The sequence below is a fragment of the Macaca thibetana genome, chromosome 6 (genome assembly GCF_024542745.1).
Source record: "Macaca thibetana thibetana isolate TM-01 chromosome 6, ASM2454274v1, whole genome shotgun sequence".
NCBI classification, from domain to species: domain Eukaryota; kingdom Metazoa; phylum Chordata; class Mammalia; order Primates; family Cercopithecidae; genus Macaca; species Macaca thibetana.
The window spans coordinates 26,739,149-26,766,092 of NC_065583.1; the positions used below are offsets into that span (position 1 = coordinate 26,739,149).

The 26,944-nt window shown below is 40.9% G+C and overlaps 1 protein-coding gene across 4 annotated transcripts in view; it reads left to right on the top strand.

Annotated features, from left to right (window-relative positions):
- The first annotated feature begins 645 nt into the window (after positions 1–645).
- Positions 646–26,944, top strand: part of GEMIN5 (gem nuclear organelle associated protein 5) — a 49,538-nt gene continuing 23,239 nt past the window's right edge. For 2 of the 4 annotated variants that reach the window (XM_050793894.1, XM_050793896.1), the window contains exons 1-15: positions 657–894; positions 1,681–1,841; positions 2,532–2,713; positions 6,606–6,757; positions 7,292–7,408; positions 8,770–8,902; positions 9,889–10,054; positions 11,367–11,579; positions 12,553–12,638; positions 15,870–15,952; positions 17,184–17,317; positions 19,291–19,364; positions 20,425–20,606; positions 24,913–25,052; positions 26,058–26,229. In XM_050793894.1, the coding sequence (XP_050649851.1) occupies positions 729–894; positions 1,681–1,841; positions 2,532–2,713; positions 6,606–6,757; positions 7,292–7,408; positions 8,770–8,902; positions 9,889–10,054; positions 11,367–11,579; positions 12,553–12,638; positions 15,870–15,952; positions 17,184–17,317; positions 19,291–19,364; positions 20,425–20,606; positions 24,913–25,052; positions 26,058–26,229 (2,161 nt within the window). In that variant the 5' untranslated portion in view covers positions 657–728. Of the gene's footprint in view, positions 895–1,680; positions 1,842–2,531; positions 2,714–6,605; positions 6,758–7,288; positions 7,409–8,769; positions 8,903–9,888; positions 10,055–11,366; positions 11,580–12,552; positions 12,639–15,869; positions 15,953–17,183; positions 17,318–19,290; positions 19,365–20,424; positions 20,607–24,912; positions 25,053–26,057; positions 26,230–26,944 lie in introns of all 4 variants that reach the window. The other 2 variants (XM_050793893.1, XM_050793895.1) reach the window with 2 other exon arrangements.

Genomic DNA, 26,944 nt, shown 5'->3' on the forward strand with positions numbered 1-26,944 from the left:
AGTGGCGCAATCTCCGCTCACTGCAACTTCTGCCTCCCGGGTTCAAGCGATTCTCCTGCCTCAGCCTCCCGAGCAGCTGGGATTACAGGCGCCTGCCGCCACACCAGCTTATTTTATTATTTTATTTTATTTTTTGTATTTTTAGTAGAGACGGGATTTCACTATGTTGACCAGGCCGGTCTTTAACTCCTGACCTCGTGATCCGCCCGCCTCGGCCTCCCAAAGTGCTGGGATTACAGGCGTAAGCCACCGCACCCAGCCTCTTGTGAATATCTTTAAAACACCTCCACAACTAGCACAGTACCCTGGCACATAGCGTTCAAAAAACACTGGACAGGATAGTGGTCGAACGGATCCAAAGAATAAACTGGTAGCGTGGAGCGTTGGTTCTACTAGTCTAATCCTCTAATTTTGTGCCTTTCTGTGCGAAGTGAGAATGCTTAACCTCGGGGCTGTGCTCAGGCAACATCCGATCCTGGCCAGGGTTACGACGGACCTCCTCCCGCGGGCTAGGTACTGAGGGCCAATGCAGCACACGCGGTCTAGCACTTCCCAGCCCGCCGGCAGCGGGAACGGAACGCGTGGTGCTGGCTGGGCCTCGACGCGCACCGTAGCGACTGCCCGAGAAGGCGGGGCTCGGAATTCACCCCGCCCCACTCCCTGTCTAAGGCGTGAGGCTACGACCGTTCGGTTGTGGCTGCTTCTCTTGACTCCGACGGCTTGTAGTTATGGGGCAGGAGCCGCGGACGCTGCCGCCCTCCCCCAACTGGTACTGCGCCCGCTGCAGCGATGCCGTGCCCGGGGGCCTCTTTGGCTTCGCCGCGCGGACCTCCGTCTTCCTTGTCCGCGTGGGCCCGGGCGCAGGCGAGAGTCCTGGGACACCCCCGTTTCGAGGTAACTCACCACCCTTGGGCTCGAGACTTCCTGCCCTTTCTGCGCTCCCAAGAGGCGCCGAGTGGACGTCTCCAGCCACCCTGTTTTCTACAGCTAGGGAAACTGAGGCCCATGCTGGGAGGAGAGGCAGCCCACAGTCACTAAGCTGAGTTGCTTCTGGTCTCCAGCATGAGCTACACCATGCTGTGGCCGAGCGGTCCCGCCTCCTGGAGCTTCCACGTGGGACCGATTGCTTACTGAACAGTTAGCCTTATATAGTCCCGGCCATTTATATGGCTCCCCCGCCCAGCCCGGTGCGCGCCAGCCCGCCGGGAGCCTTCCTGGGGTTGGGGTTTGACTACAGCTGCAGGCCCTAAGCAAGATCCTGCAACGTGTGGCCTTCCTTACTGTAAGATGAATGGGTTAAACCAGATGCTTTCAGGCTCCAAACTAGGCTTTGATTGTGCCTTAGGATATGACGTGCCAGGTAATTTATTCTGGCCACATCTAAATAAAAATCACTTTCACATTATTTGAGCTGCTTTCCAGTCTGTGAACTAAGCAGAGCAAAGTATATCAACATTCATTTCACAGTTGAGAAGCTGAGGCACAGAGGCTTGTTCGAAGTCACGTGGCACAGCCAATATCAGCACTTGGGAATTCTGATTGTAAGTCCTTCGGTTTTCAGTTATACCATGGGTTAAGTAACGCCAAAGCATCTGCTCACTCATCATCCAACAACAGTATGATTCTGCCAGGAACCTTGGATAGCACTTGGATTAACCTAGCGTCTGGTTTTGCTTGAAGTCATAGGAGAATTGGTGGGACACACCGAAAGGGTCTCCGGCTTCACATTTTCTCATCACCCTGGTCAGTACAACCTCTGTGCCACCAGCTCCGACGATGGAACTGTGAAAATATGGGATGTAGAGACAAAAACAATTGTGACAGAACATGCACTCCATCAGGTACCATGGCTTACTGGTTTCTCAGACCGTTTTTATATATCTGTGCTAAGGGTTCTTCTGTTGCAAGCTAGTTTTGCTAGCTCATCTGTGCAAAGTAACTTGTAATTGTGTTCATTAATTAGATAAGAAACCATATTGTAAGATATCTCAACTTTTTTTGAAAGGAGATACATACAAACCGGAGGTTGGCAAACTGCTTTTGTAAATAGGTTTTATTAGAATACAACCACACTGATTCATTTAAGCATTGTCTATGACTGCCTTCATGCTACAAGAGTTAAGTAGTTGCAACAGGCATGGTATGGCCCACAAGGTCTAAAACAGTTACCCTCTGGTGATTGATATAAATGGACTCCTGATATAGATTGTAAATGTGTGAATGAAACTCATTTCTAAGCTATATAGTTACTTGATATACCTGCCTTTTGAGAGAACAAAGGAAAGGAAAAGGCTTACTTAATCTTTGTAAGAACTTTGCATTAAGCTATTAAAAAAATTTTTAGTGATTGTTTGATTCCCAGTAGTCTAAATTTTCCTACCATTTTGTTAATATCGTGTTGCTAAACAAGTACTACTAATAAGTATTAACTACTTTTAATATATATATGTAGCATTATGCTGGTTTGTGATACAAGTTAAAAATTAAGTAAAACTTCAGCATTGACAACAAATTTTTGTTTTGTTTTAAAGCATACAATATCAACATTACATTGGTCTCCTCGAGTAAAGGACTTAATAGTATCTGGGGATGAAAAAGGAGTAGTTTTTTGTTACTGGCTTAACAGAAATGATAGCCAGCACCTCTTTATAGAACCCAGAACAATTTTCTGTCTTACTTGTTCACCTCATCATGAAGATTTAGTAGCCATTGGGTAAGTACTGTGCCATCTGTATTGATGATTTTTGTTTGTTTATGATCGTGTTTTGCATGTTCTTTATCTTCTTCTGTCCTTTTATTCCTCAAAGAAAACCATCTACAGATGTTAACCACTCCCCCTGAGCCCTTGGCATCATTTATTCCTCCAGGTCCTTACTGTTTCTGCCACTCCCTCTGTTTTTGTTTCCTTGGTTTCCATGGTACTGTACCTTCTTGGTTCTTCATATCTAACTCCTCCAGTCAACCTTTAAATGTAGGAAATGTCCTTTTCACCTTTTTCGCTTTCTCTACTGCCCTTTGATATAACATGAACTCCCAGGTGTCAGATGACTTTGCTGGGTCTCTCTAGTTCTGAGCGCTCCGTCTAGATTGGGTAAGTGATATGGCATTGGGATCTGTTTCCTCATTGATCACCAAGGTTGTTTCACATGATCCCCCTTTCCTTCACCGTTTCATGTACTTCTCATTGAAAGATGTCTATTTTCTCTAATTTGAAGACTTAAGCAATTTCCCTAGAATGTTGAAGGAGAAATTCTGACTGGAGTGAATTTGAAAGACTGGGGGCTAAGGTAATAGAGGTATACAAAGAGACAACAACTCTTTCACAAAGTTTGTTGTAAAAATGTGCATAGACATGAACCCAGAGGGGATAGATGGGGTCAAGGGAGTATTAAATGGGAAATACAGGGGACCTGTTTTTATGCTGATGGAAGTAAGGCTTGAAAAGAGGAAGAGCTAGTTGCAGGAGTGAACTATGATAAATGCAGGGGTGATGCTGAAAAGTCAAGAGGGGATTGGATTCAGATGACAAGAAGAAAGAACAGCTGGGAATATGGAAATAGGTGCAGATAGATTTGTAGATGTGTTTGGAAGAAGAAGGTGTTCCATTCTGGGATTTCTGATTTTCTCAGTGTGGCATAAGTCAGAGTGGTAGAGTCAAGTTCACCATGGGGTTGAAACTGGGTATGCAAAGAGGTATGAAAATGGTCAAAGAGAATAGGAAAATGAATGTACTAAGGAAAATCGTAGGCCCAGTGTTCACTGTTGAGTGGCAAACAAAGAATCATGACCATTAATTTAAAGTAAACCCAAACTGTTTGAGAAAGGAGATGGTTGGATTCAGCCAGGTTTGGGGCTTTGTGGAGTAAGTACTCTTGAGGGAGAAGGAGATGGGGAGTACGGGTAGTTTTAAAAGTCGATGATGAGGCGCAGGGGCTCACACCTGTAATCCCAGCACTTTGGGAGGCCAAGGCAGGCGGATCACCTGAGGTCAGGAGTTCAACACCAGCCCGGCCAACATGGTGAAACCCCATCTCTACTAAAAATAAAAAAATTAGAATGGGCGCAGTGGTGCACGCCTGTAATCCTAGCACTTTGGGAGGCCAAGGCAGGCAAATCACCTGTGGTCGGGAGTTCAAGACCAGCCTGACCAACATGGAGAAACCCCGTCTCTACTAAAAATACAAAATTAAGTGTGGTGGCGCATGCCTGTAATCCCAGCTACTCGGGAGGCTGAAGCAGGAGAATCGCATCAACCCGGGAGGCGGAGGTTGTGGTGAGCCAGGATTGATCCATTGCATTCCAGCCTGGTTAACAGGAGCAAAACTCCATTCTCAAAAAAACAAACAAAAATTAGCCAGACGTGTTGGTGCACACCTGTAATCCCAGCTACTCAGGAGGGTGAGGCAGGAGAACAGTGTGAACCTGGGAGGTGGAGGTTGCGGTGAGCCGAGATTGCACCACTGCACTCCAGCCTGGGCGACAGAGCAAGACTCTTATTTAAAAAAAGAAAAAAGAAAAAAAAAAAGTCGATGATAGTGAGGGATCATGAAATCTGTGCTGCATTGGGTTGGGGGAAGTATGGAAAGACAGGTGTGGGTGAGTGATAGTGATAGTGAAAATGGAAGTGGACTGGATCGGCAGTCTCTTGAAGTGGGAGCAGTGTTGCAGTAGAGTTGCTAGAGAGGATGAACAGAAAGGTAGTAGGCAGGGGTCAGGGGAGGATCTTCAAAATATTATTATTCCCAGAAAGCTTGATTCAGATTTCTAAATAGCTTGATCTGTTGACAATTAGGTTGCATAACTTGGCAGTTTTCAAAGTCCAGCTCTTCAAAGGTTGACATACTCTAGTATGTCTTTCTTTTTAAAAAAAGTAAATAAAGCTGTGCTGGTGTTCTTCCCTGTCAAATGCTCTAACGTGTAGGAAGTGTGACTAGGTACAACAACTTTGTAGAATGCAGTTTTGTACTTTCTATTAAAGATGCATGTATCTTAACATCCTGGCAGTTCTATTACTGGGCATCAAATCTGAAATTGTGTTAGACATGTACATGAACATTAATAGCATTTTTTTTGTTGTAAAAAATGGAAGCCCTTCAAAAGGAAAATGAATAAACTTTGATATATTCACACACTGCAGTACTAATACAATAGTGTAATGACTGGCCAGGAACTAGAGTTACTTGTATCAATATGGATGACTTACAAACAGAATGAGTGAAAAAAACAAGCTGCAGGAAAACAGATGATAGCATTTATATGCAGTTTTAAAATATGCAAAATCTATATCTTATTTAGGAATACATACAAAGAAAGGCTAGGAATGATATAACACAATTCACAAATAGAGTTTGACCTCTGGGTAAAGGAAGAAAAGGAGAAGAGATCTGGCAAGGACAGAGGTTTGATTGAGGTGGAATGTACACAGGGCTTCAGCTCTATTGTTAATTGTTTTTCTTAGGCAGGGTGGTAGATTACTTTTTTTATGTATCTGAAATAATTCATTTTTAAAAAGCTATTAGAATTTCTCAGTTTCTTGTGAGTTCATAAAATGACAGCCTTGGAATATGCAGGTCTAGAGTGTAGAATTCTGCAACTTATGTTACGTTCACAGTTAAAAAAGTAGTATCACTTCTAAAAAAGAGATTATTTTCCAGTGCACTAGGACAAAATTATCTCTAATTAGAAGAGTTGGCCGGGTGTGGTGGCTCACGCCTGTAATCCCATCACTTTGGGAGGCCAACACAGGTAGATTACTTGAGCCCAGGAGTTCAAGACCAGCCATGAGCAACATGGTGAAACCCCATCTCTGCAAAAAAAATTCAAAAATTAGCTGAGCATTGCACGCACCTGTAGTCCCAGCTACTCTGGGAGGCTGAGGGGGGAGGATTGCTTGAGCCTGGGAAGTCAAGGCTGCAGTAAGTGGTGATTGTGCCACTGCACTCCAGCCTGGACAACAGAGAGGGAAAAAAAAAAGAAGAGTTGCTGGACACTTGCAAAAACTATGAAAGTTCCCTTAGAACAAAATCATGGTCCACTGTGAGCTTTGTACCAGGCATCGTACATAGAATTACCTAGTGCCAAGAGTTTGATCCTAGAGAGAAGGGTTTTAACAAAACCAGGAGACATAAGGTGAGCACATTTAAAAAAAGGAAAAAACAGGCCGGGCGCGGTGGCTCAAGCCTGTAATCCCAGCACTTTGGGAGGCCGATATGGGCGGATCACGAGGTCAGGAGATCGAGACCATCCTGGCTAACACGGTGAAACCCCGTCTCTACTAAGAAATACAAAAAATAGCTGGGCGAGGTGGCGGGCGCCTGTAGTCCCAGCTATTCGGGAGGCTGAGGCAGGAGAATGGCGTGAACCCGGGAGGCGGAGCTTGCAGTGAGCTGAGATCCGGCCACTGCACTCCAGCCTGGGCTACAGAGCGAGACTCCGTCTCAAAAAAAAAAAAAACAAAATTATTTTTTGTCCTCTTCCCTCCTCCGCCACCCCAAATGCACCTAACTTTAAGGAATGCACCGATGGTAACTCTAAGCCAAAATGTTTGCTAGAGACTCTGTTCTGTCTTCATTTTTTTAGTAATATTTCTAACTCTTGTTTTTTAGCTACAAGGATGGCATAGTGGTGATAATTGACATCAGTAAGAAAGGAGAAGTTATTCATAGGCTTCGAGGCCATGATGATGAAATCCACTCCATAGCCTGGTGTCCCCTGCCTGGTGAAGATTGTTTATCTATAAACCAAGAGGAAACTTCAGGTACAGATGGTTTAAGGGAAGGTTCAGTACTCTTGAGGCCTGAAGAACAGAGTGGGTACAATTATATCATTTTATCGCTTATTTATTTATTTATTTATTTTTGGAGACAGAGTTTCACTCTTGTTGCCTAGGCTGGAGCGCGATCTCAGCTCACCGCAACCTCCGCCTCCCAGGTTCAAGCGATTCTCCTGCCTCAGCCTCCCAAGTAGCTGGAATTACAGGCATGCGCCACCATGCCCAGCTAATCTTGTATTTTTAGTAGAGACAGGTTTCTCCATGTTGGTCAGGCTGGTCTTGAACTCCCGACCTTAGGTGATTCACCTGCCTCAGCCTCCCAAAGTGCTGGGATTACAGGCGTGAGCCACTGTGCCCGGCTGAATTATATCATTTTAATTATACATAAAACTTCAAATTTTACAGTTCAGACCTATGAAAGAGATAGCTAAGTTCTGGGAACTCTTGCAAACTAATTGTTTTATATTAGTGCGTGTTTAATGCAAATTAAAAGCAAAATTGCTACCTATCTCATAGAAGAAGCTGAAATTACCAATGGGAATGCTGTGGCACAAGCTCCAGTAACAAAAGGCTGCTACTTAGCCACTGGAAGCAAAGATCAAACCATTCGAATCTGGAGCTGTTCTAGAGGCCGAGGTAAGATTGATCTTTCTTTTGTGATGTAACCTGTGTTGATCTGGTGGAAGTAGAGGGTTTTTTGTTCTGTCTTATTGTCCTGTGGGTGTGTCACCTATCTGAGAGCAGTTCTTCACTTTTCGGTCTAGAATTCTGCTTCCTCATTTGAGCCTGGGCTAGAACTCTCTATTCTCTCAACATCTGGCCTTAGAGATGAGTATTTCCCATGCATTCCAGAAGAAAACAAAGACCTCTTGGTTTATAGAAGGGTCACTATTTGGCATGGAGAGCAGAATATTTGTAATAAAAATGGGAATATTAGAACATGATATGGCCTAGGCCAGGAGAATGGAAAAGATCTCAAGAGTTAGAGCTTTTAATGCACAAATGCAGAATAACATACACCCAGCCTGGAATTATGTGTAAAAGCTCATTTTATCCAAATTATAGAGCCCCTCAATCATTTAGCGTTCCCAAATTTCTCTTTGAACAGAACTTTTCTCGTTAAGTTTAAAAATTAAGAGAAACTCTAGGCATAATTAATATTTATAATATATTAGGGAATATAACCTTTATAGTAAAAATCTTGCTTTTCTCTTTCTAGCGGGCTTCTCCATTTTATTTTTTTTTTCTCGCAGTTTTTTAAGCTGTGGTGGAAAATACAATATTTGCCATTTTTATCACTTTGAAGTGTACATTTAAGTGGTATTAAGTATACCCTAAAGTTGTGCAACTGTCACAACCACCTGTCTCCAGAATTCTACTCTCCATTCTCCCCTCTCCCGGGCCCTGGCAACCATCATTCTGCTTTCTGCTCTATGATTTTGACTACTCTTGAGTATTTTCTTTGAGTGAAATTAGACATATGATATGTCTTTTTGTGATTGGCTTATTTCACTTAGCATATATCCCTGAGGTTCGTTGATGTTGTACCGTACGTCAGCATATCCTTCCTTTCTAAGGCTGAATAATATTCCATTGTATGTATGTCCCACATTTTGCATACCCACTCATCCACTCGATCTCCTGACTTCATGATCTGCTCGCCTCAGCCTCCCAAAGTGCTGGGATTACAGGCATGAGCCACCGCGCCTGGCCAAAAAAAGAAAATATACTCTTAATGTGTTGAGGTTGTCAAGATAGCTTATGGAAGCTTATTTGACCTAAATGTAGCTAGACTAGTATTAACCACTATTTATAGTGGTTAAAAATATAACCATTATAATGGTTATAATTGTAACCATTGGAAAACGAGATCTGAATTCTAAGTAACCAAACTAACAAGCTTTTACAGCTCAGACTGTGTATTGTGAACTGCCAGCAATGTCATGCATGTAATTTCACTGTCTTGAGTGCCCATTGGCCTTCCTTTTAATCTGCAGGGGTGATGATTTTGAAATTGCCCTTTCTGAAGAGAAGAGGAGGGGGTATAGACCCAACTGTTAAAGAGCGCCTTTGGTTGACACTCCATTGGCCCAGCAATCAGCCAACACAGCTGGTATCTAGCTGTTTTGGGTAAGTCTTTTATGGTCATGCTTTCTTAGATATGTTTTGTTTTTCTATTTGGCCTCAAGGACTCCTAGGTTTCTCTTTGTAGATGGAGAAAATAATGGCCAAGGCTTGTATTATGATGGACCCCATTTGAAATGGAAAAATTGTGAGACTGATGCTTGTGCTGTCTACTAACAGAGCTGTAAAAAGATCAAATAAGTATAGTCTGGCAGTTAGGAATATGGACTCTGAAGTCAGAAGTAAATTTCAGAATCACTTTGTCACTTACTGCCTTGTATTCATGAGCAAGACCCTTTACTTTTCTGAGCTTCAGTCACTTCATGTGTAGAAAGGGGAGATGGTTATAATATTTTCTCTTAGGTTGGATGGCTATGCCCATTCAGTAAACAGAGTTCATTGACTACCTACTTCTAGTGACTGGAGATAAATCTGTTTAAAGGGTAGTCCAGTATACTCACATGGTTCAAGAAGAATGAAATTATATAATAAACTGTCCTGTCTTCCCTGGCTACTTGGTTCCCCTTTCTGTGGCTCAATTTTTTTTTTTTTTTTAAACAGGGTCTTGCTCTGTTACCCAGGCTTGAATGCAGTGATGCAAACACAGCTCACTGCAGCCTCAACCTCCTGGGCTCAAGCAATTCTCCCACCTCAGCCTCCCAAGTAACTGGGACCATAGGTGTGCACCACCATGCCCAACTAATTTTTTAATTGTTTGTAGAGACAGTCTCACTTTGTTGCCTAGGCTGTTCTTGAGATCTGGGCTCCAAGCTATCCTCCTGCCTCAGCCTCCCAGAGTGCTGAGATTACAGATGTGAGCTACTGCACCCAGCCTTCCCAGAGATATTTTGTGCGTATTTTCAGAATATGCAATTTTTCTCTCCTTAAAAGACAAATCATTTTGCAGCTATGAGCCTAGACTCTGTGACTCAACAGTCACTTGTTTTCAGATTGTTTGTAAAAGAACTAATGCTTATGTTTTTCCTTCACAGAGGTGAACTGTTGCAATGGGATCTCACTCAATCTTGGAGACGGAAATACACCATCTTCAGTGCCTCATCAGAAGGGCAAAATCATTCAAGAATTGTGTTCAATTTATGTCCTTTACAAACAGAGGATGACAAACAGCTATTACTTTCCACATCAATGGATAGAGATGTAAGAGCTGCTTATTTTCACTCAGCATTGTAGAGCAGCAGTTTACAACTTGGGTGGGATTAGAGGGCTTTTTCAAAGCACCTGTCAAGTCATAATACCCCACCCCTGACTCCAATTTCAGAGTTACTGCTACAGATCAGCACTGAATATATCAATAGCTCACATGTAGGGAGAATGTGAAGACCCATCAAAATGGTTTTTTGTTAAAGCAGACATGATAAAGAAGGGTAGTTTTGCCCAGGGGAGGATATATTAGGTCAAGCTTGTCCAACCCATGGCTCAGGATGGTTTTAAGCTCATCAGCTGTTGTTAGTGGGGTTTTTTTTTTTTTTTTTTTGAGACAGAGTCTCGCTCTGTCTCCCAGGCTGGAGTGCAGTGGTGCGATCTCAGCTCACTGCAAGCTCCACCTCCTGGGTTCACGCCATTCTCCTGCCTAAGCCTCCCAAGTAGCTGGGACTACAGGCGTGCCCACCTGTGCCCGGCTAACTTTTTTGTGTGTGTGTTTTTAGTAGAGACAGGGTTTCACTGTGTTCGCCAGGATGGCCTCGATCTCCTGACTTCATGATCCCCCTGCCTCAGCCTCCCAGAGTGCTGGGATTACAGGCATGAACCACATGCCCAGCCTAGTTTTAGTGTATTTTATGTGTGGCCCAAGACAATTCTGCTTCCACTGTGGCCCCAGGAAGCCAAAAGATTCGACACCCCTGTGTTAGGTCCTCATGCTATGGTTTATCCTGGTTTGTAGTTTAGCAGAATAGAAATCTTTCAGAGACTATTGACTTTAGTTGAAAGCCTGTTACCTTACTGTTTTGCAGTTAAACTGGGCTTATTTGGTAGACTTCATTTTCTCCCAAACCTGTCTCTTTTTAATCATCAAGTGATGATTAAAAACTTACCGCACCTCCTTCCCGGGGTATGATAAGGTGTTTTGCCTTTTGAGAGAGCAGTTCTTTGATTTTTCCACTGTGCTGAGGCCATCTTAGAGTTTGCCAAATGAGGAGGTTACCAGTGCTATAGTAGGACAGAAAGACCCCCGAACTTGGAGACAGGAGGTGTGGGTTCTGGTTTATTAATTGTGTAACCCTGAATTCGCTTGACATCTTTGGAAATAAATGCATTTTAAGATCCCTGTAAGCAACATAATTTATTACTAACTTTTTTTTCTTAGCAGTGCTTTCTTCGATTCCTACTGGAAGACATACGTTATCCTTACCCATTCTTTGAGCCTATCCCATTTCACATATCAGATTTTTTTTTTTCCTTGTTTCTCTGTTCTTTTTTATGTTTAGGCCCTTACCATTAATCTTTGCAGGTAAAATGCTGGGACATGGCCACCCTGGAGTGCTGTTGGACCCTGCCTTCCCTTGGTGGGTTTGCATACAGCCTGGCTTTCTCTTCTGTGGACGTAGGCTCTTTGGCCATAGGTGTTGGGGATGGCATGATCCGTGTATGGAATACACTCTCCATAAAGAACAACTATGATGTGAAACATTTTTGGCAAGGTGTCAAGTCCAAAGTTACAGCGGTAAGGATTTTTTTGAGCTTGTTTTGAACTTTTTTTTTCAAATCTCTTTTATGCCTGTTCATTTAAATGAGCTCTGTTGGTAATCAAAAGTTTTAAAGTACGTTGAGTGAAGTTTGAAACTAGGAAAGCAAAAGGATCCTGTAACCAAACCCATTATCCTCCAGAGTTTAAATTTATTAAGACTTTTCATCTCAGCATTTTTTCTCATAGTAAGAAGTTAGAAATAGCCTGACTGTATATTCATAGAAAACACATTAAGTTATAAGATAACCACATGTTGGAATGGCATCAAATTATTGAAAATGATAATGTAGATTCTTTCTTCCTTGATATGGAAAGGTATATAAATGATTTATGAAAAATGTCTATTATAAAACATGGAAAGCAGGTTACAAAACGGTATGTGTAGTTTTTTGGTTTTTTCTAAAATGATACCTTTCTTTTGGCTACTGAATCTAAAGGTAATAAACTTCTATGGTTTAAAAAGAAAATCAAACAACACAAAAATGGAGAAAGGAAACATTTTTTTCCTACTTTACCCTCCACTCCAGTCCCCTACTTGAATAATCCAGAAAACTACTGTGGACAGTTTATGATCTATCTTTTCAAATTTTGTAAACTATTTAATATTAATAGAACTGTATTTTCTAAATTCTTCCGGAATCTTGTATTCCCACTCGACAGTGTATAATGCACATCATTTATGTATTTGAACTCATTTGATTTTTTCAATTGTGTATAAGCTTATTCACAAAAATATCTGGAAAGAGAGATACAAGATCTGCAGTCGGTTTTTTGGATGAAAGATTACAGATGACATTGACTTTGTTTTTAATAACCTTTTTCTCCTTTAAATAATGAAGAAATCAGAGCAAGAAAGTTTTCTCTTTGGATACTTAAAGGGTAATGTAAGGATTCCTTTAACTATATGCCCCATTTCTTATATTCTCACTTGGGAACTCTTTTTTTGTAGCTGTGCTGGCACCCAACCAAGGAAGGTTGCTTAGCTTTTGGAACTGATGATGGAAAAGTGGGATTGTATGACACCTACTCCAACAAGTAAGAAATGGGTGATTCTTCTTCCATTGTGGCCCAGGGGAGCCAAAAGATTGGACACCCCTGCTCAAGAATAATCCCTCAGTTTCCTTTTCATAGCATTGCCTTTTCAATTTGAAGACTACAAATCAGTTGTTTGGTAAACTATTCCACATTTTGCACTTGTTAGTTATCTCCTTGTGGTAGCTTCTAACTCATTTCCCTGTTCCCTATATTTCGTATGAACTAGAAGTTATGTGTATAGCTACATTGTCCACTACAGCAGTCATTAACCACAGGTGATTACAGAGCACTTGAAAGGTGCCAACTCCAAACCGATATGTGCTATAAGTGTAAAGTACACCGGAGTTCTGAATCTTAATATTTGAAAAAAGTTAAAAGTCTCTTAATAATTATTTTATTTTTTATTACATTTTAAATAATATTTTGAGTCTGCTGAGTTAAATAAAATACATTATTAAAATTTCTTTTTTTTTTTGCTTTTTTTAAATATGGCTACTAGAAAACTTTAGGTTACATATACCGTTCATATTTGTGGCTTACATTGTTTATTTTTGTACGCTGCTGCTCTAGAGGCTTGATTAGAATCCAAACCTGTGTTGTTCAGTTTGGTAGCTGTTTCACATGTCCGTGTGAAGAGATCACCAAACAGGCTTTGTGTGAGCATCGTGGCTGTTTATTTCACCTGGTTGCAGGTGGGCTGAGTCCGAAAAGAAGTCAGCAAAGGTGGTGGGATTATCATGAGTTCTTACAGGTTTTGGGATAGGCGGTGGAGTTAAGAGCAATGTTTTGGGGGCAGGGGGTGGATCTCACAAAGTACATTCTCAAGGGCAGGCAGAATTACAAACAAACTTCTTAAGGGTGGGGGAGATTATAAAGAACATTGGGCCAGGCACGGTGGCTCACGCCTATAATCCCAGCACTTTGGGAGGCTGAGGCGGGCAGATCATCCGAGGTCTAAAGTTCGAGACCAGCCTGACCAAGATGGAGAAACCCCGTCTCTACTAAAAATACAAAATTAGCTGGCATGGTGGCACATGCCTGTAATCCCAGCTACTCAGGAAGGCTGAGGCAGGAGAATCGCCTGAATTCCGGGAGGCAGAGGTTGCAGTGAGCCGACATCGCTCCATTGCACTCCAGCCTGGGCAACAAAAGCAAAACTCCGTCTCAAAAAACTAAAATAAAATAAAATAAAGAACATTGATCAGTTAGGGTGGGGTAGAAACAAATCACAATGGTGGAATGTCATCAGTTAAGCTATTTTCACTTCTGTGGATCTTCAGTTGCTTCAGGCCATCTGGATGTGTACGTGCAGGTTACTGGGGATATGATGGCTTAGCTTGGGCTCAGAGGCCTGACAGTAGCCACATGTGGCTATTTATACTTAAAGTAATTGAAATAGGAATTCAGTTCCTCAGTCTCCCCATTTTAAATGCACAAGAGGCATCTGTGACTAATGGCTACCTTATTGGACAACACTGTTCTAGACCAGGCGTTGGTGAACCATGGTCCATGAATTAAGAATGGTTTTACCTTTTTAAATGGCTGGAGAAATATCAAAAGAATATTTTATGACATATGAAGAGTAAATAAATCAGATTTCAGTGGCTGTAAGTAAAATTTTATTGTGACATGGCCACACTCCTTTGTTTACGTTCTGTCTGGCTGCTTTCATACTACCACAGCGGAGTGGAGTAGTTGTGGCAGGGACCACATGGCTAACAAAGCCTGAAATATTTACAGAAAAGGTTGGCCAGCCTCTGTCTTAGATCATTCATTTCTGAGTGAAAATCATTTACTGCAGAGCTGTCCTTTTTTTTTTTTTTTTTTTCTTGAGACGGAGTTTCACACTTGTTGCCCAGGCTGGAGTACAGTGGTGCGATCTCAGCTCACCAAAACCTCCACCTTCCGGGTCCAAGCAATTCTCCTGCCTCAGTCTCCGGAGCAGCTGGGACTACAGGCACCTGCCACCACACCCGGCTAATTTTTTGTATTTGTAGTAGAGATGGGGTTTCACAGTGTTCACCAGGATGGTCTCGATCTCCTGACCTCGTGATCCGCCCACCTCAGCCTCCGAAAGTGCTGGGATTACAGATGTGAGCCACTGTGCCTGGCCAGAGCTGTCCTTTTTATATGCAGTTCTCCAAGTACTCGTGTAGAACCTACATGCAGTTGACTATTTTCCTTTTTTAACTCTCAAATAAAACATTATTTTAAGGCCTGGCACGTTGGCTCACGCCTGTAATCCCAGCACTTTTGGAGGCCGAGGCAGGCGGATCACGAGGTCAGGAGATCGAGACCATCCTGGGGAACACTGTGAAACCCCATCTCCACTAAAAATACAAAAAATTATCCAGGCGTGGTGGCGGGTGCCTGTAGTCCCAGCTACTCCGGAGACTGAAGCAGGAGAATGGCGTGAACCTGAGAGGCGGAGCTTGCAGTGAGCGGAGATCACGCCACTGCACTCCAGCCTGGGAGACAGAGCGAGACTCTGTCTCAAAAAAAGAAAAGAAATATGCTACAGTATAAATTAGCCTGTTTATAAAATATAAATTTCTTTTAGAAATTTTGATTTATTTTTTAGCATGATTACTATAAATTTGTCAGATTAATGGAAGTAAGTCAGCTGCTAATTATTCATAGGCTCTGGAATTCTAAAATCATACAAAGAATGTATGATAATTTATGGTAAAAGAAATAACAGTACTGCCTGGTTTTTTCCTACAAAGTTAAGCATTCTCTACTGACACATCACATACTATTACCACAACAGCCTTCGAAAATACTCTTAGGAGTATGCCTTCTTTAAAAGACAATCACAAACTGAAAATCTCTCTACCCTAAAATCTTGTCTCAGTTTAAGAAATGTTAATGGCACAGAGTAAGTCTAAAATGACTTGTCATCTTTTATATGACTGTAAAGTGAATACATTCGGGTGTTGATAATATATGTTCTGGCTAGATGGGTAGGAGTAACATTTTTTGCGGGGGTAAGATATGTTTGGGACTTAATCGTTTTGGTAGTAAATATCATTATTTGACATTTAAATATAATTTAAATGTAAATCTTATAATTAATTACTTTACATTTGGAGCAAGATATTGTTGAATTATTTTTCTCCAATTATTAGTAGTTACGTTTATAAGGGGGACCTTTTAGAAGAAGATGTTCTGTTTTTCACTATGCCTTTTTGTTTAAATCTCCGTTTGTTCTCTCTCCCCGCTCTTCTAAAGGCCTCCACAGATTTCTAGCACATATCATAAGAAGACTGTATATACTTTAGCCTGGGGGCCACCAGTACCCCCCATGTCACTTGGTAAGTGTCTGAGCAATTCCGTAACAAATATGAGAGTATTCTTCCTTCAGTTTAATCTTAAAATATTAAAGATGGAAAGAGTCATAAATGGTCTAGTGCACTGACTGCTTTTGTGGGCTGCTTATGTCCCCAGGGGTTCATGAAGACAGTAGTGGCAGACGATAAATCACAGTTCCTGGGAGAAACCATTTACCCATAAGAAGCTTCCCCAAACTCACTAAAGCATTGTTTCCTCTATTTGATCGGAACTTTTTCATTGTATGTGTAGTTATCATGCTGGATCCTGATACGCATTCTAATATTCTTCACTAAAACTTACTGTCACTTTTTAATTTTATCAGAATTAGAATGATACTTCAGTATATTAATGGAATAATATCTGTTTTCACCCACAGGAAAAGCAAACTTAGAGTTTCTGAAATGATCTCTTGCCTTTAATTCAGCATTCTACTCCTTTCCCTCTTCTAGCCCCTAAGCCTTGTCTATTTCTTATTCCTAAAATAATGAGTCTTTTCTTTTAGCTTTTTAAATGAGTGTATTCATCAAAAGTGTCTGATAAACTTTTCTTAACCATCTATGATGAAACATCTGTAAATGTCTACAGGAATTGCATTACATAGAGAGGATAAGTAGATGTATCATAACTCAAGTAGCATTAGAATTTGTAGTTCATTTATTCAACAAATGTTTACTGGATATTTGATTTGTGATCTACCGGTGGTAAAAGTAAAACTTGCACTTACAGAAACCCACCAGAATCACTGCTTGTTAAAAATTAAGAGGATTGCTGTGATACTAAGGAAATCACTGCTTTGATGACATCTCATTGTTATAAGACATAGAAAGTCCTACTGTGCTATATAATTCCCAAAGAGTACTCATTTCTGGAAGAAAAAGCAAATTCTCAGAAGCCTTGCTTTGAGAACATATATGTTTGTTTTCTGATCCCAGCTTTTGGACCCCTATTATTATGAATACCAGAAGAATGTTTAAAGCAGATATGTTGCATCACATAAATTAACCTAGAATTATAGTAGTATAGTTTTTTTACTTGCTCCCAACAACTGTGTTCAGATGGAAAGAACAGTGATTTTATTCCAGTGTATTAGAATGTTTCAAATATATAGTTCTTTTGAAACAACTATATAGTATGATACAGTCACACTACAGCAACAAATAGTTAAGCTGGTGAAGTACAAAACTGGGACGTTTCTTTTCTTATTTCATACAGGAGAAGGAGACAGACCTTCCCTTGCTTTATACAGCTGTGGAGGAGAAGGGATTGTCTTACAGCATAACCCCTGGAAGCTTAGTGGAGAAGCCTTTGACATCAACAAACTCATCAGGGACACCAATTCAATCAAAGTGAGTTCTTGTGGTCCTAAAGTCTTTTCTTTCTACATCACACATCCCTCTGGGTTTCCCATCCTGCAGAATAAATGATATTAGAGATTACCATCATCATAGTAAGTCAGATTTCTTAAATATTCTTATAAGGCTGTGCGTGAATTTGTGAGTTATGTATCTTAGGAGTCTTTATCCTTGAATAAAACAAGGAAGTACCTCTCAGACAGTGAGTATGAGGCAAAAAAAAAAAAACAGAACCACGGAAACAAAAAAGGTTTGTCTCAATTGCAACAATGATTTATTATAAACTTTCAGGTGTTAGGTATAAAGCATCCTTTTCAGGCCAACTACTTTCACCAAAGTGATGCCGTGTAAAAATAACATTAATATAGTGTCCAAATGCAACTGCGTGGTGTTTTACTCAAGACAAAATTGTCATTTTGTTTTTAATTTTCTGGTAAAATGATTTTAGATTTACACAAAGCTACGAAAATGATACACATAAGTTGCTTATATCCTTTATCCAGATTCCCATGTTTAATTACATTTGCATTATCATTCTGTCAATATGTGCCAGAACTGTCTTTTAAAGTCATACCTTAAATGTTGAGATTTCCTTACCCTTTCTTTTCTTTTTTTTTTTTTTTTTTTTTTTTTTGAGACAGAGTCTCGCTCTGTCGCTTAGGCTGGAGTGCAGTGGCATGATCTCGGCTCACTGCGACCTCCGGCCTCCTAGGTTCATGAGATTCTCCTGCCTCAGCCTCCCAAGTATCTGGGACTGCAGGCATAGGCCACCATGCCCAGCTAATTTTTGTATTTTTAAGTAGAGATGGGGTTACACCATGTTGGCCAGGCTGGTTTTGAACTTCTGAGCTCAAGTGATCCACCTGCCTTGGCCTCCTTACCCCTTTCAAATGAGTATTTTTATTTATTTACTTATTTATTTTTTGAGACAGAGCCTCATTCTGTCACTCAGGCTGGAGTGCGGTGACGCGATCTTGGCTCACTGCAGCCTCCACCTCCCGGATTTACGTGATTCTCATGTCTCAACCACCTGAGTAGTTGGGATTACAAGCACGTGCCAAGCCTGGCTAATTTTTGTGTCTTTAGTAGAGACAGAATTTCACCATGTTGACCAGGCTCTGGTCTCGGACTCCTGGCCTCAAGTGATCCACCCACCTTGGCCTCCCAAAGTGCTGGGATTATAGGCATGAGCCACCATGCCCAGCCCCAGTGAGCATTTTTATATTGTTGCTCATTACTTTTATGGCTAGTATAAAACTAACATTTAGTTATAAATTGAAATGTCTATTATATTCCCTCATTGTCTTTAATTTTATCTAAACATTAACATTCAGCAATGAATAAAAGAGACAAAATTCTTGCTCCTAAGACTTTTAGTTTATTAACACTTGAATGTGTGGATCAGAAGTTCATACTAGGAGTCTGAACTGGAAATAGAGATTTGGAATCCCTTCACAGTAATGATAGATAAAGAAGCTGTGGGCATGTATGAGTGGGCTAAAGAGACAATTAACAAGAGAAGAAGGCCCAGGCAGCCTTGGGGAACACCAGCATATAGGTATGTGAGGGAAATGATTCAGGGAAAGAAGCTTTGAAGGGATAGAAAACAAGGAGAGTCTGTATAGCTTTCTTTAAGGACCCATGGTCCCCATGTTGTCAAAGCTGATGGGCACAGATCAGTTTAATTAAGTATATATTTCACAAGGTTAAGCATTGTAAACATTTAGTACTTATTGGCCTTGGGGGTTTTTTGTTTTGTTTTGTTTTGTTTTTTTGACCCAGTTAGGAAATGAGAATTAGAATGCGTGTTCTTAGTAATCCTTTGACTAATTATGTAGATTATTTACAAGAATAGCTGTTGTATAATTAAAACGTTTTTAAACTCTAGGGTTTTTTTTTTTCTCATGCTGTCATTGTTGATTTGTGAGATATGTTTATAATCAAGATTGGTTTGTTCTGCTTTCTAGTACAAATTGCCTGTACACACAGAGATAAGTTGGAAAGCAGATGGCAAAATCATGGCTCTTGGCAATGAAGATGGGTATGTATTTGCTTCTTTAAGATACAAAAATTTGTGATTGCACATATATTTGATCACAAGCTGACTAATACCGTCTGTAACGTTAGCTGGGGAGGCCCAGTTGTATTTGGTATTTTGGTTTATTCTTGATATCCTCTGCTGATCTGGGAGTGCCCTGTGTCTTTGAGAACTACAGAATTATTTAGATATTTTCGGTCCATTGAGAGTATTTGACTACACTGTATTTTGGCTGTCTTGTGCCTCACAAAACGGTCACCTCCTATGTTGAACTGCCTAAATCTCACTCCATTTGTTTAAAGTAAGCCTAGTCAGAAATGCTTTTTAGGTCTGTGTCCTGACCAGTGTTAATCATAGTAACAGTCCTAATTCAGCCATTGATCTGTTAATTCTTTTAGCTTCTCCGTATCATCATTTGTCATGAAGGCCTGATGAACACAATTTTATCAAGCATCGTTAGAATGCTAGGAGATTGTTACACTGAGGTAGTGTGGAAAGTTAAAATTTTTTTTAATTAGTTTTTTTTTTTTTTTTGAGAGGGAGTCTCGCTCTGTCACCCAGGCTGGAGTGCAGTGGCGCGATCTCGGCTTGCTGCAAGCTCTGCCTCCTGGGTTCACGCCATTCTCCTGCCTCAACCTCCCAAGTAACTGGGACTACAGGTGCCCGCCACCTGCCTGGCAAATTTTTTTGTATTTTTAGTAGAGATGGGGTTTCACCGTGTTAGCCAAGATGGTCTCGATCTCCTGACCTCATGATCCGCCCACCTCAGCCTCCCAAAGTGCTGGGATTACAGTCGTGAGCCACCGCGCCCAGCCAAAAATTAATTTTTTTAAGAAAAGAATTGTTAGGATATTGCTAGAATTTTTAAAAGCTGATTATACTTTTTGGAGAATAACTTTTTATACTTGATTTTTTATGAGAGAATGATCTTTGCGGTAATAGAAAGGGTTATCCTTTTCTACCTCATCTTTCCTTGACTGATGGAAAGAGGGAGCTACTGTTTGCACTGTAACTTGTAATTTGATCATCCATCTTTCTTGTTTTGATGTGTTTCTTATTCCAGATCAATAGAAATATTTCAGGTTCCCAACCTGAAACTGATCTGTACTATCCAACAACATCACAAGCTTGTGAATACCATTAGCTGGCATCATGAGCATGGCAGCCAGCCAGAGCTGAGCTATCTGATGGCCTCTGGCTCCAACAATGCAGTCATTTATGTGCACAACCTGAAGACTGTCATAGGTAACTTTGGTTTCTTTCATACTGGGGATGATACCGTTTGTTCAGCTACTTTCCATTCTAATCTTTGTCACTTTTTACTTTATTTTTGACATTATAATAAATATTATTTTTACTACGTTTTCTGTTTCAAAAGTAATAGATTCATCTTATTTTAAAATTCTTTCAAACATGACAAAACTGGTAACAGAAGCTGAAGTTGGCCAGGCATAGTTGCTCACACCTGTAATCCCAGCACTTTGGGAGGCCACAGCGAGATTACTTGTGGCCAGGATTTTGAGACCAGCCTGTTAAACAGTGAGGCTCTGTTTCTACAGAAAATTAAAAATAAAAAACAAATTTGCCAGGTTAGAGGTGCACGCCTGTAGTCCCAGCTACTTGGGAGGCTGAGCTGGGAGAATCATTTGATCCCAGGAGTTTGAGGCTGCAGTGACCTATATTTGTGCCACTGCACCCTAGCCTGGGTGACAGAGCACACCCTATCTCAAAAAAGAAAGAAAAAAAATGAAGTTAAAAAAATTATAAGATAAAATCTTATTCAATAACCATTGTTACTAGTTTGCTGCATATTTTCTCTAGATTTTATAAAGTCATAGCCTACATATGTATATACATTAGTATATGTTAATAGGTTTGCCCTCCTGTGTACTTGTGTGAAAGAATAATCTTTGTTCCTAGCTAAAAAGAAATTACTATATATAATATATACTGCTTGCAGTTTTTTTCTCTAAATTTATAATATTTATCATGGACATCTTTTTATGTCAGTATATAAGGATCTATTTTGCTGTTATTAACAAACATCTGTTGGCCAGGCACGGTAGCTCATGCCTGTAATCCTAGTACTTTGGAAGGCCATAGTGGAAGGATAGTTTGAGACCAGGAGTTTGAAACCAGCCTGGGCAATGTAGTGAGACCCCATCTATACAAAAAATAAAAATTAAAAAAAAAAAAATTATCTGTTCATTCCATTATATGGGCATACCATAATTTATCCATTCCACAATTGAATGACCATCAAATTATTTATTTATTTATTTTTACAATTTAAGTACTATTACAATAAACTGCCTTATACATATATTTTCATGAACATGGTTGAATCATTTTCGTACAGAAAATTCTAGAAGTGGAATTGCTAGGTAAAAGAATGTAGTTTTTTATAGTTATTGTTAAGCAGCTCTCCAAAAACATTATGCCATTTAATACTTCCTCTAGCAGTTTTTGAGTGTTACACACAAACACAGGACATATTCTTCATTCCCATGTTTGATTGCACCTGATTCTTAAAATCCTGTGAGGGTGATAGGTAATGTTATCCTCATTTTCCCAGTGATTAAACTGAGGCCCAGAAAGGTTAACTAACGTATTCGAGCAAGTATCATCGCTAATGTATGATAGAGCCTAGTTTCAACTTTACAGTGTCTAATTGCAGTGTCTGTATGTGTTCTAGCAAGTACTATTCCATGCTTAATGAGTTAACTTTCTTTTCTTTTTTTTTTTTTTGAGATGGAGTCTTGCTCTGTCACCAGGCTGAAGTGCAGTGGGACAATGTCGGCTCACTGCAACCTCCACCTTTCAGGTCCAAGCGATTCTCCTGCCTCAACCTCCCAAGTAGCTGGGACTACAGGCACGCGCCACCATGCCTGGCTAACTTTTTGTATTTTAGTCGAGACAGGGTTTCGCCGCATTGGTCAGGCTGGTCTCAAACTTCAACCTCATGTGATCTGCCCGCCTTGGCCTCCCAAAGTGCTGGGACTACAGGCGTGAGCCACTGCGCCTGGCCTATAATGAGTTAATCTTCATATGGGTATGATTTATTCCATAAGGAATCTTAAGTTTCATTGAGGCCCCTTCGGCGCCTGGGAAAACCATAGTAGGTGGTCATAAGAGCCATTTTTAAATATGAGTGAAATGGGATTACTTTTTTTTCTAATATGAAGAAATTATAATCTGACACTAAACTGTTTTCAGAGTGCTAGAAAATATGTGCTCTCAGCCATAGTGAAAATAGTTACGTTTTTTATTTCTCTAGAATTTACTTCAGTAGTTTTCAAAGAATCCTATGTGTAACAAGAAAAAATATTTTTGGTTCTAGTAGTGACTCTACTGAGTTAAAAGCCATATGGAAAATGTATTAAAATGTAGATGTATTTTCCTAGTAATAAATAGTGACAGTATATAACTAATGAACTTAGGTTAGAAAGCTGATTCTGGTCCTTACGACTATTATTGGGATTTTAAATTAATCATCTACTTCGTATCATATCTACTAAATAATAGAGAAAGGAAGAAAACTGGCAGAATCCATTTCATTTAATTTTTACCTTCTTATTTTGAAATAATTTAGACTTAGAGGAAAGTTACAAAAATTGTACAAAGAAATCTCATGTTTTTTCCTATTAATAGATGCAACAATTTTTGATGTGTTATCATATTGGCTTTATTCTGTGTGCGTGTGTGTATATAGTTTTTCCTACCCATTACCAGTTAGTTTAACTTAATGTACAAGAGTTTCATCTTTCCCTTAAAATATATACACCTATTATTTGTCAATTTAAACGAATAGTTTAGGCTAGACGTGGTAGCTTATTCCTATAATCCAAACACTTTAGGAGGCCATGGCAGAATGATCACTTGAGGCCAGGATTTCGGGACCATCCTGAGCAATGTAGCAAAACCCCATCTCTACAAAAGTTTTAAAAATTAGCTGGACATGATGGGTACCTATAGGCCCAGTTACTCACAGGCTGAGGTGGGAGGATCCCTTCAGCCCAGGAGTTGGAGGCTGCAGTTAGCTATGACTATGTCACTGTACTCCACCCTTGGCCATAGATAGAGTAAGACCTAAGCTCTTTTAAAAAAAATAAAATAATTTAATCAGCCACCCATATCCTAGTTGCGTCAGTTGATCCAATAATGTCCTTAATAGTAGTTCTTTTTTTCTGCAGCGCAAATTCAAACACAAGATCACCTATTTGCATTTTGTTGTCATATCTCTTTAGTCTCCTTTCATCTGTAATAATTTCTCAGCCTTTTAAAAATTATTTAGGCCAGGCGTGGTGGCTCACGCCTATAATCCTAGCACTTTGGGAGGCCAAGATGGGTGGATCGCCTGAAGTCAGGAGTTCGAGACCAGCCTGGCCAACATGGTAAAACCCCATCTCTACTAAAAATACAAAACTTAGCTGGGCGTGGTGGCACGTGCCTGTAATCCCAGCTACTCAGGAGGCTGAGGCAGGAGAATGGCTTGAACCTGGGAGGCGGAGGTTGCAGTGAACTGAGATCACACCATTGCACTCCAGCCTGGGAAACAAGAGTGAAACTCCGTCTCAAAAAAAAAAAAAAGTATGTATTTATTTTTTAGAAACTGGGTGTCATTGTATTGTTCAGGCTGGAGTGTAGTGGTGCAGTTATAGCTCACAACAGCCTCCAACTCCTGGGCTCAAACCATCCTCCCACCTCAGCCTCCTGAATAGCTGGTACTACAGGCGCACACCACAATGCCTGGCTAGGTTGGTTTTTGGTTTTTGTGTTTTTCCTTTTTTTTTCAGTCTCACTCTGACACCCAGGCTGGAGTTCAGTGGCATGATCTCAGCTCACTGCAACTTCTGCCTCCCAGGCTCAAGCAATCCACCCATCTCAGCCTCCCACATAGCTGGGACTATAGGTGTGCACCAACACACCCAGTTAATTTTTGTATTTTAGTAGAGTCAGGGTTTCTGCAGGCTGGTCTTAAACTCCTGAACTCAAGCAATTTGCCCACCTTGGCCTCCCAAAGGGCTGGGATTATAGGCGTAAGCCAACATGCCTGGCCAAGCCAGACTTTTTAAAATCTTACGTGACATTTTTGAGGAAGATAGGGCACTCATTTTGTAGATGCTTTCTCATTTTGCATTTGTCTGGTATTTTCTCATGACTGTATTCAAATTACACATTTTAGCTAGAATATCCTATAAGTGATAATGAGACCTAACACTTCTCATGGTAATCTATATGCTAAGCACTGTGGATGTGCCCACACTCTTAATAACTAACAATGTTGCCTGCTAAAACTCACCTAGACTTGGGAGGCTGAGGCAGGAGAATTGCTTGAACCCAGGAGGCAGAGGTTGCAGTGAGCCAAGATTGCGCCATTGCACTCCAGCCTGAGCAACAAGAGTGAAACTCCATCTCAAAAAAAAATCACCTGGAAAATGTATGGCAAAATCTTGATTCTTGCCATGTGAATGCCTTCCTGGATGTACTTTTTGTTTTGTTTTTTTGTTATTATTAGTAGTAGCAGTGATGTCTCTCCCTTGCCTTTTAGAGAGCAGCCCTGAGTCTCCAGTGACCATTACGGAGCCCTACCGCACCCTCTCAGGGCATACGGCCAAGATTACCAGTGTGGCGTGGAGCCTACATCATGATGGAAGGCTGGTGTCTGCTTCCTATGATGGTACAGCCCAGGTACTATTGTGTCCTTGTCCCTGTGGGTCCCTCACTGTGTACTCTAACAAATTCTTTCGTCTTTTCCCCTGGTTGTGAACAGGTTTTCCCTCCCCCATTATCATCTACAGAAGGAGATTTTCTGGCTTTATTTTAGTTTCTTTCATTCCACATAGCTGGGCCTTCAGCAGGCTAAGACTGGGGTTTTTTTACTTAGATGAAGGGGAAAGTATTGATAGGAACTAGCTAACTCTAACATTTTTACAGATTTCATTCTGACTCCCTGTCAGTATGGTGGACTAATATGTATGCAAAGTACTCTCTTCTGTTCAGACACTGAAGTGTTGGCTAAAAATCACAAAACAATTTTTAATAATAAATTGTTAAGTCAGAAATGTCCAAGTTCTAAATAAGTAAAGATGAAATGCCAGGCCAGATCTATGAGGAGGACTTCTGGATATCAGAACTAGAATAGGTGTTAGGAGCTGAGGACCTAACACCCGTGATGTCTGTCTCTCTCAGTGTTGAGTTGTAATTGAACTATCAGCACAAAGCTAAGAGCCACAAAGGGCTCCCTTCTGTGAAACTGAGTTCAGAATAATTCAAGAAATAGAAAGCAGGTTGGCCAATTACTCAAGGAATTGGAGACAAAAGAATCATTTATGAGAAATTAGAACTCTAATTTCTGTACTAGATGTGGGTTATTTTCTTCATGATACCAAAATCTGAAGCCCAAAAGTTAACATACGGTTTTGGTTCGAGACAGTGGAATCCATAGGACACCAGTAGAAGCTCATTCAAAATCATCCCCGTAGGAATGTCTATACATCTCCGAGCACAGAAGTCTCTCACAGGAAATAGTACTCTTCTGAAATTGAACTTCTAAGAGAAAACTCCAAATCATGTGAGGAAATAAGAGGCTGCAGATTGTTTTTTGTTTGTTTTTGTTTTTTAGTTAGAAAACATACCCCCCAAACAATAGAATAACCAGAAAATGTCTATTCGGCCATGTGCTTTTGGGTTTAGGTGTGGGATGCTCTCCGGGAAGAGCCCCTGTGCAATTTCCGAGGACATCGAGGTCGACTGCTTTGTGTGACGTGGTCTCCTTTGGATCCAGACTGCATCTATTCAGGGGCAGATGACTTTTGTGTGCACAAGTGGCTCACTTCCATGCAAGATCATTCCCGGCCTCCTCAAGGTCAGTCAGAATCTAGAGCTTATTTAATTCTTGTTCTCCCTTTCTTAATAATTGAGTTGATCAGGATTGAGCAAGGAAGACATTCGTGTAGGGCATTAGTGTCAGTATGGCAGGTATCTGAGCCTAAGCAAGAAGGCAGCCACAAGGGCTTGAGAACACCACCACCCACAATAGGAAAGAGCATACCTGGCACTCAGATCTTGGTTTCTTTTTTGAGACAGAGTCTCGCTGTGTTGCCCAGACTGGAATGTAGTGGCGTGATCTTGGCTCACTGCAGCCTCTATCTCCTGTGTTAAAGCGATTCTCGCACCTCGGCCTCCCTAGTAGCTGGAACTAAAGGTGTGCACTACTATGCCTGACTAATTTTTTTGTATTTTTAGTAGAGATGGGGTCTAGCCATGTTGGCCAGGCTGATCTCAAACTCCTGGCCTCAAGTGATCTGCCCACCAGCCTCCCAAAGTGCTGGGATTACAGGCATGAGCCACCGTGCCCAGCCCAAATCTTGGTTTCTAAATGACATTCTCCACTGAAAGTGTCCGTGGTTTCTTGGATAAATGGCTCTTTCCAGGCTGGGACAGGAAGAATACAAACAACCTGGAATATTCTTATGCCACAAAGGAAGGCAGTACTCAAAGAATTCAGGAGACATGTCAAAAGGACAAAAGAAACAGCTTCAAGAGGCTCCCACTGACCAAATCTGGGACAATTGTTGAAA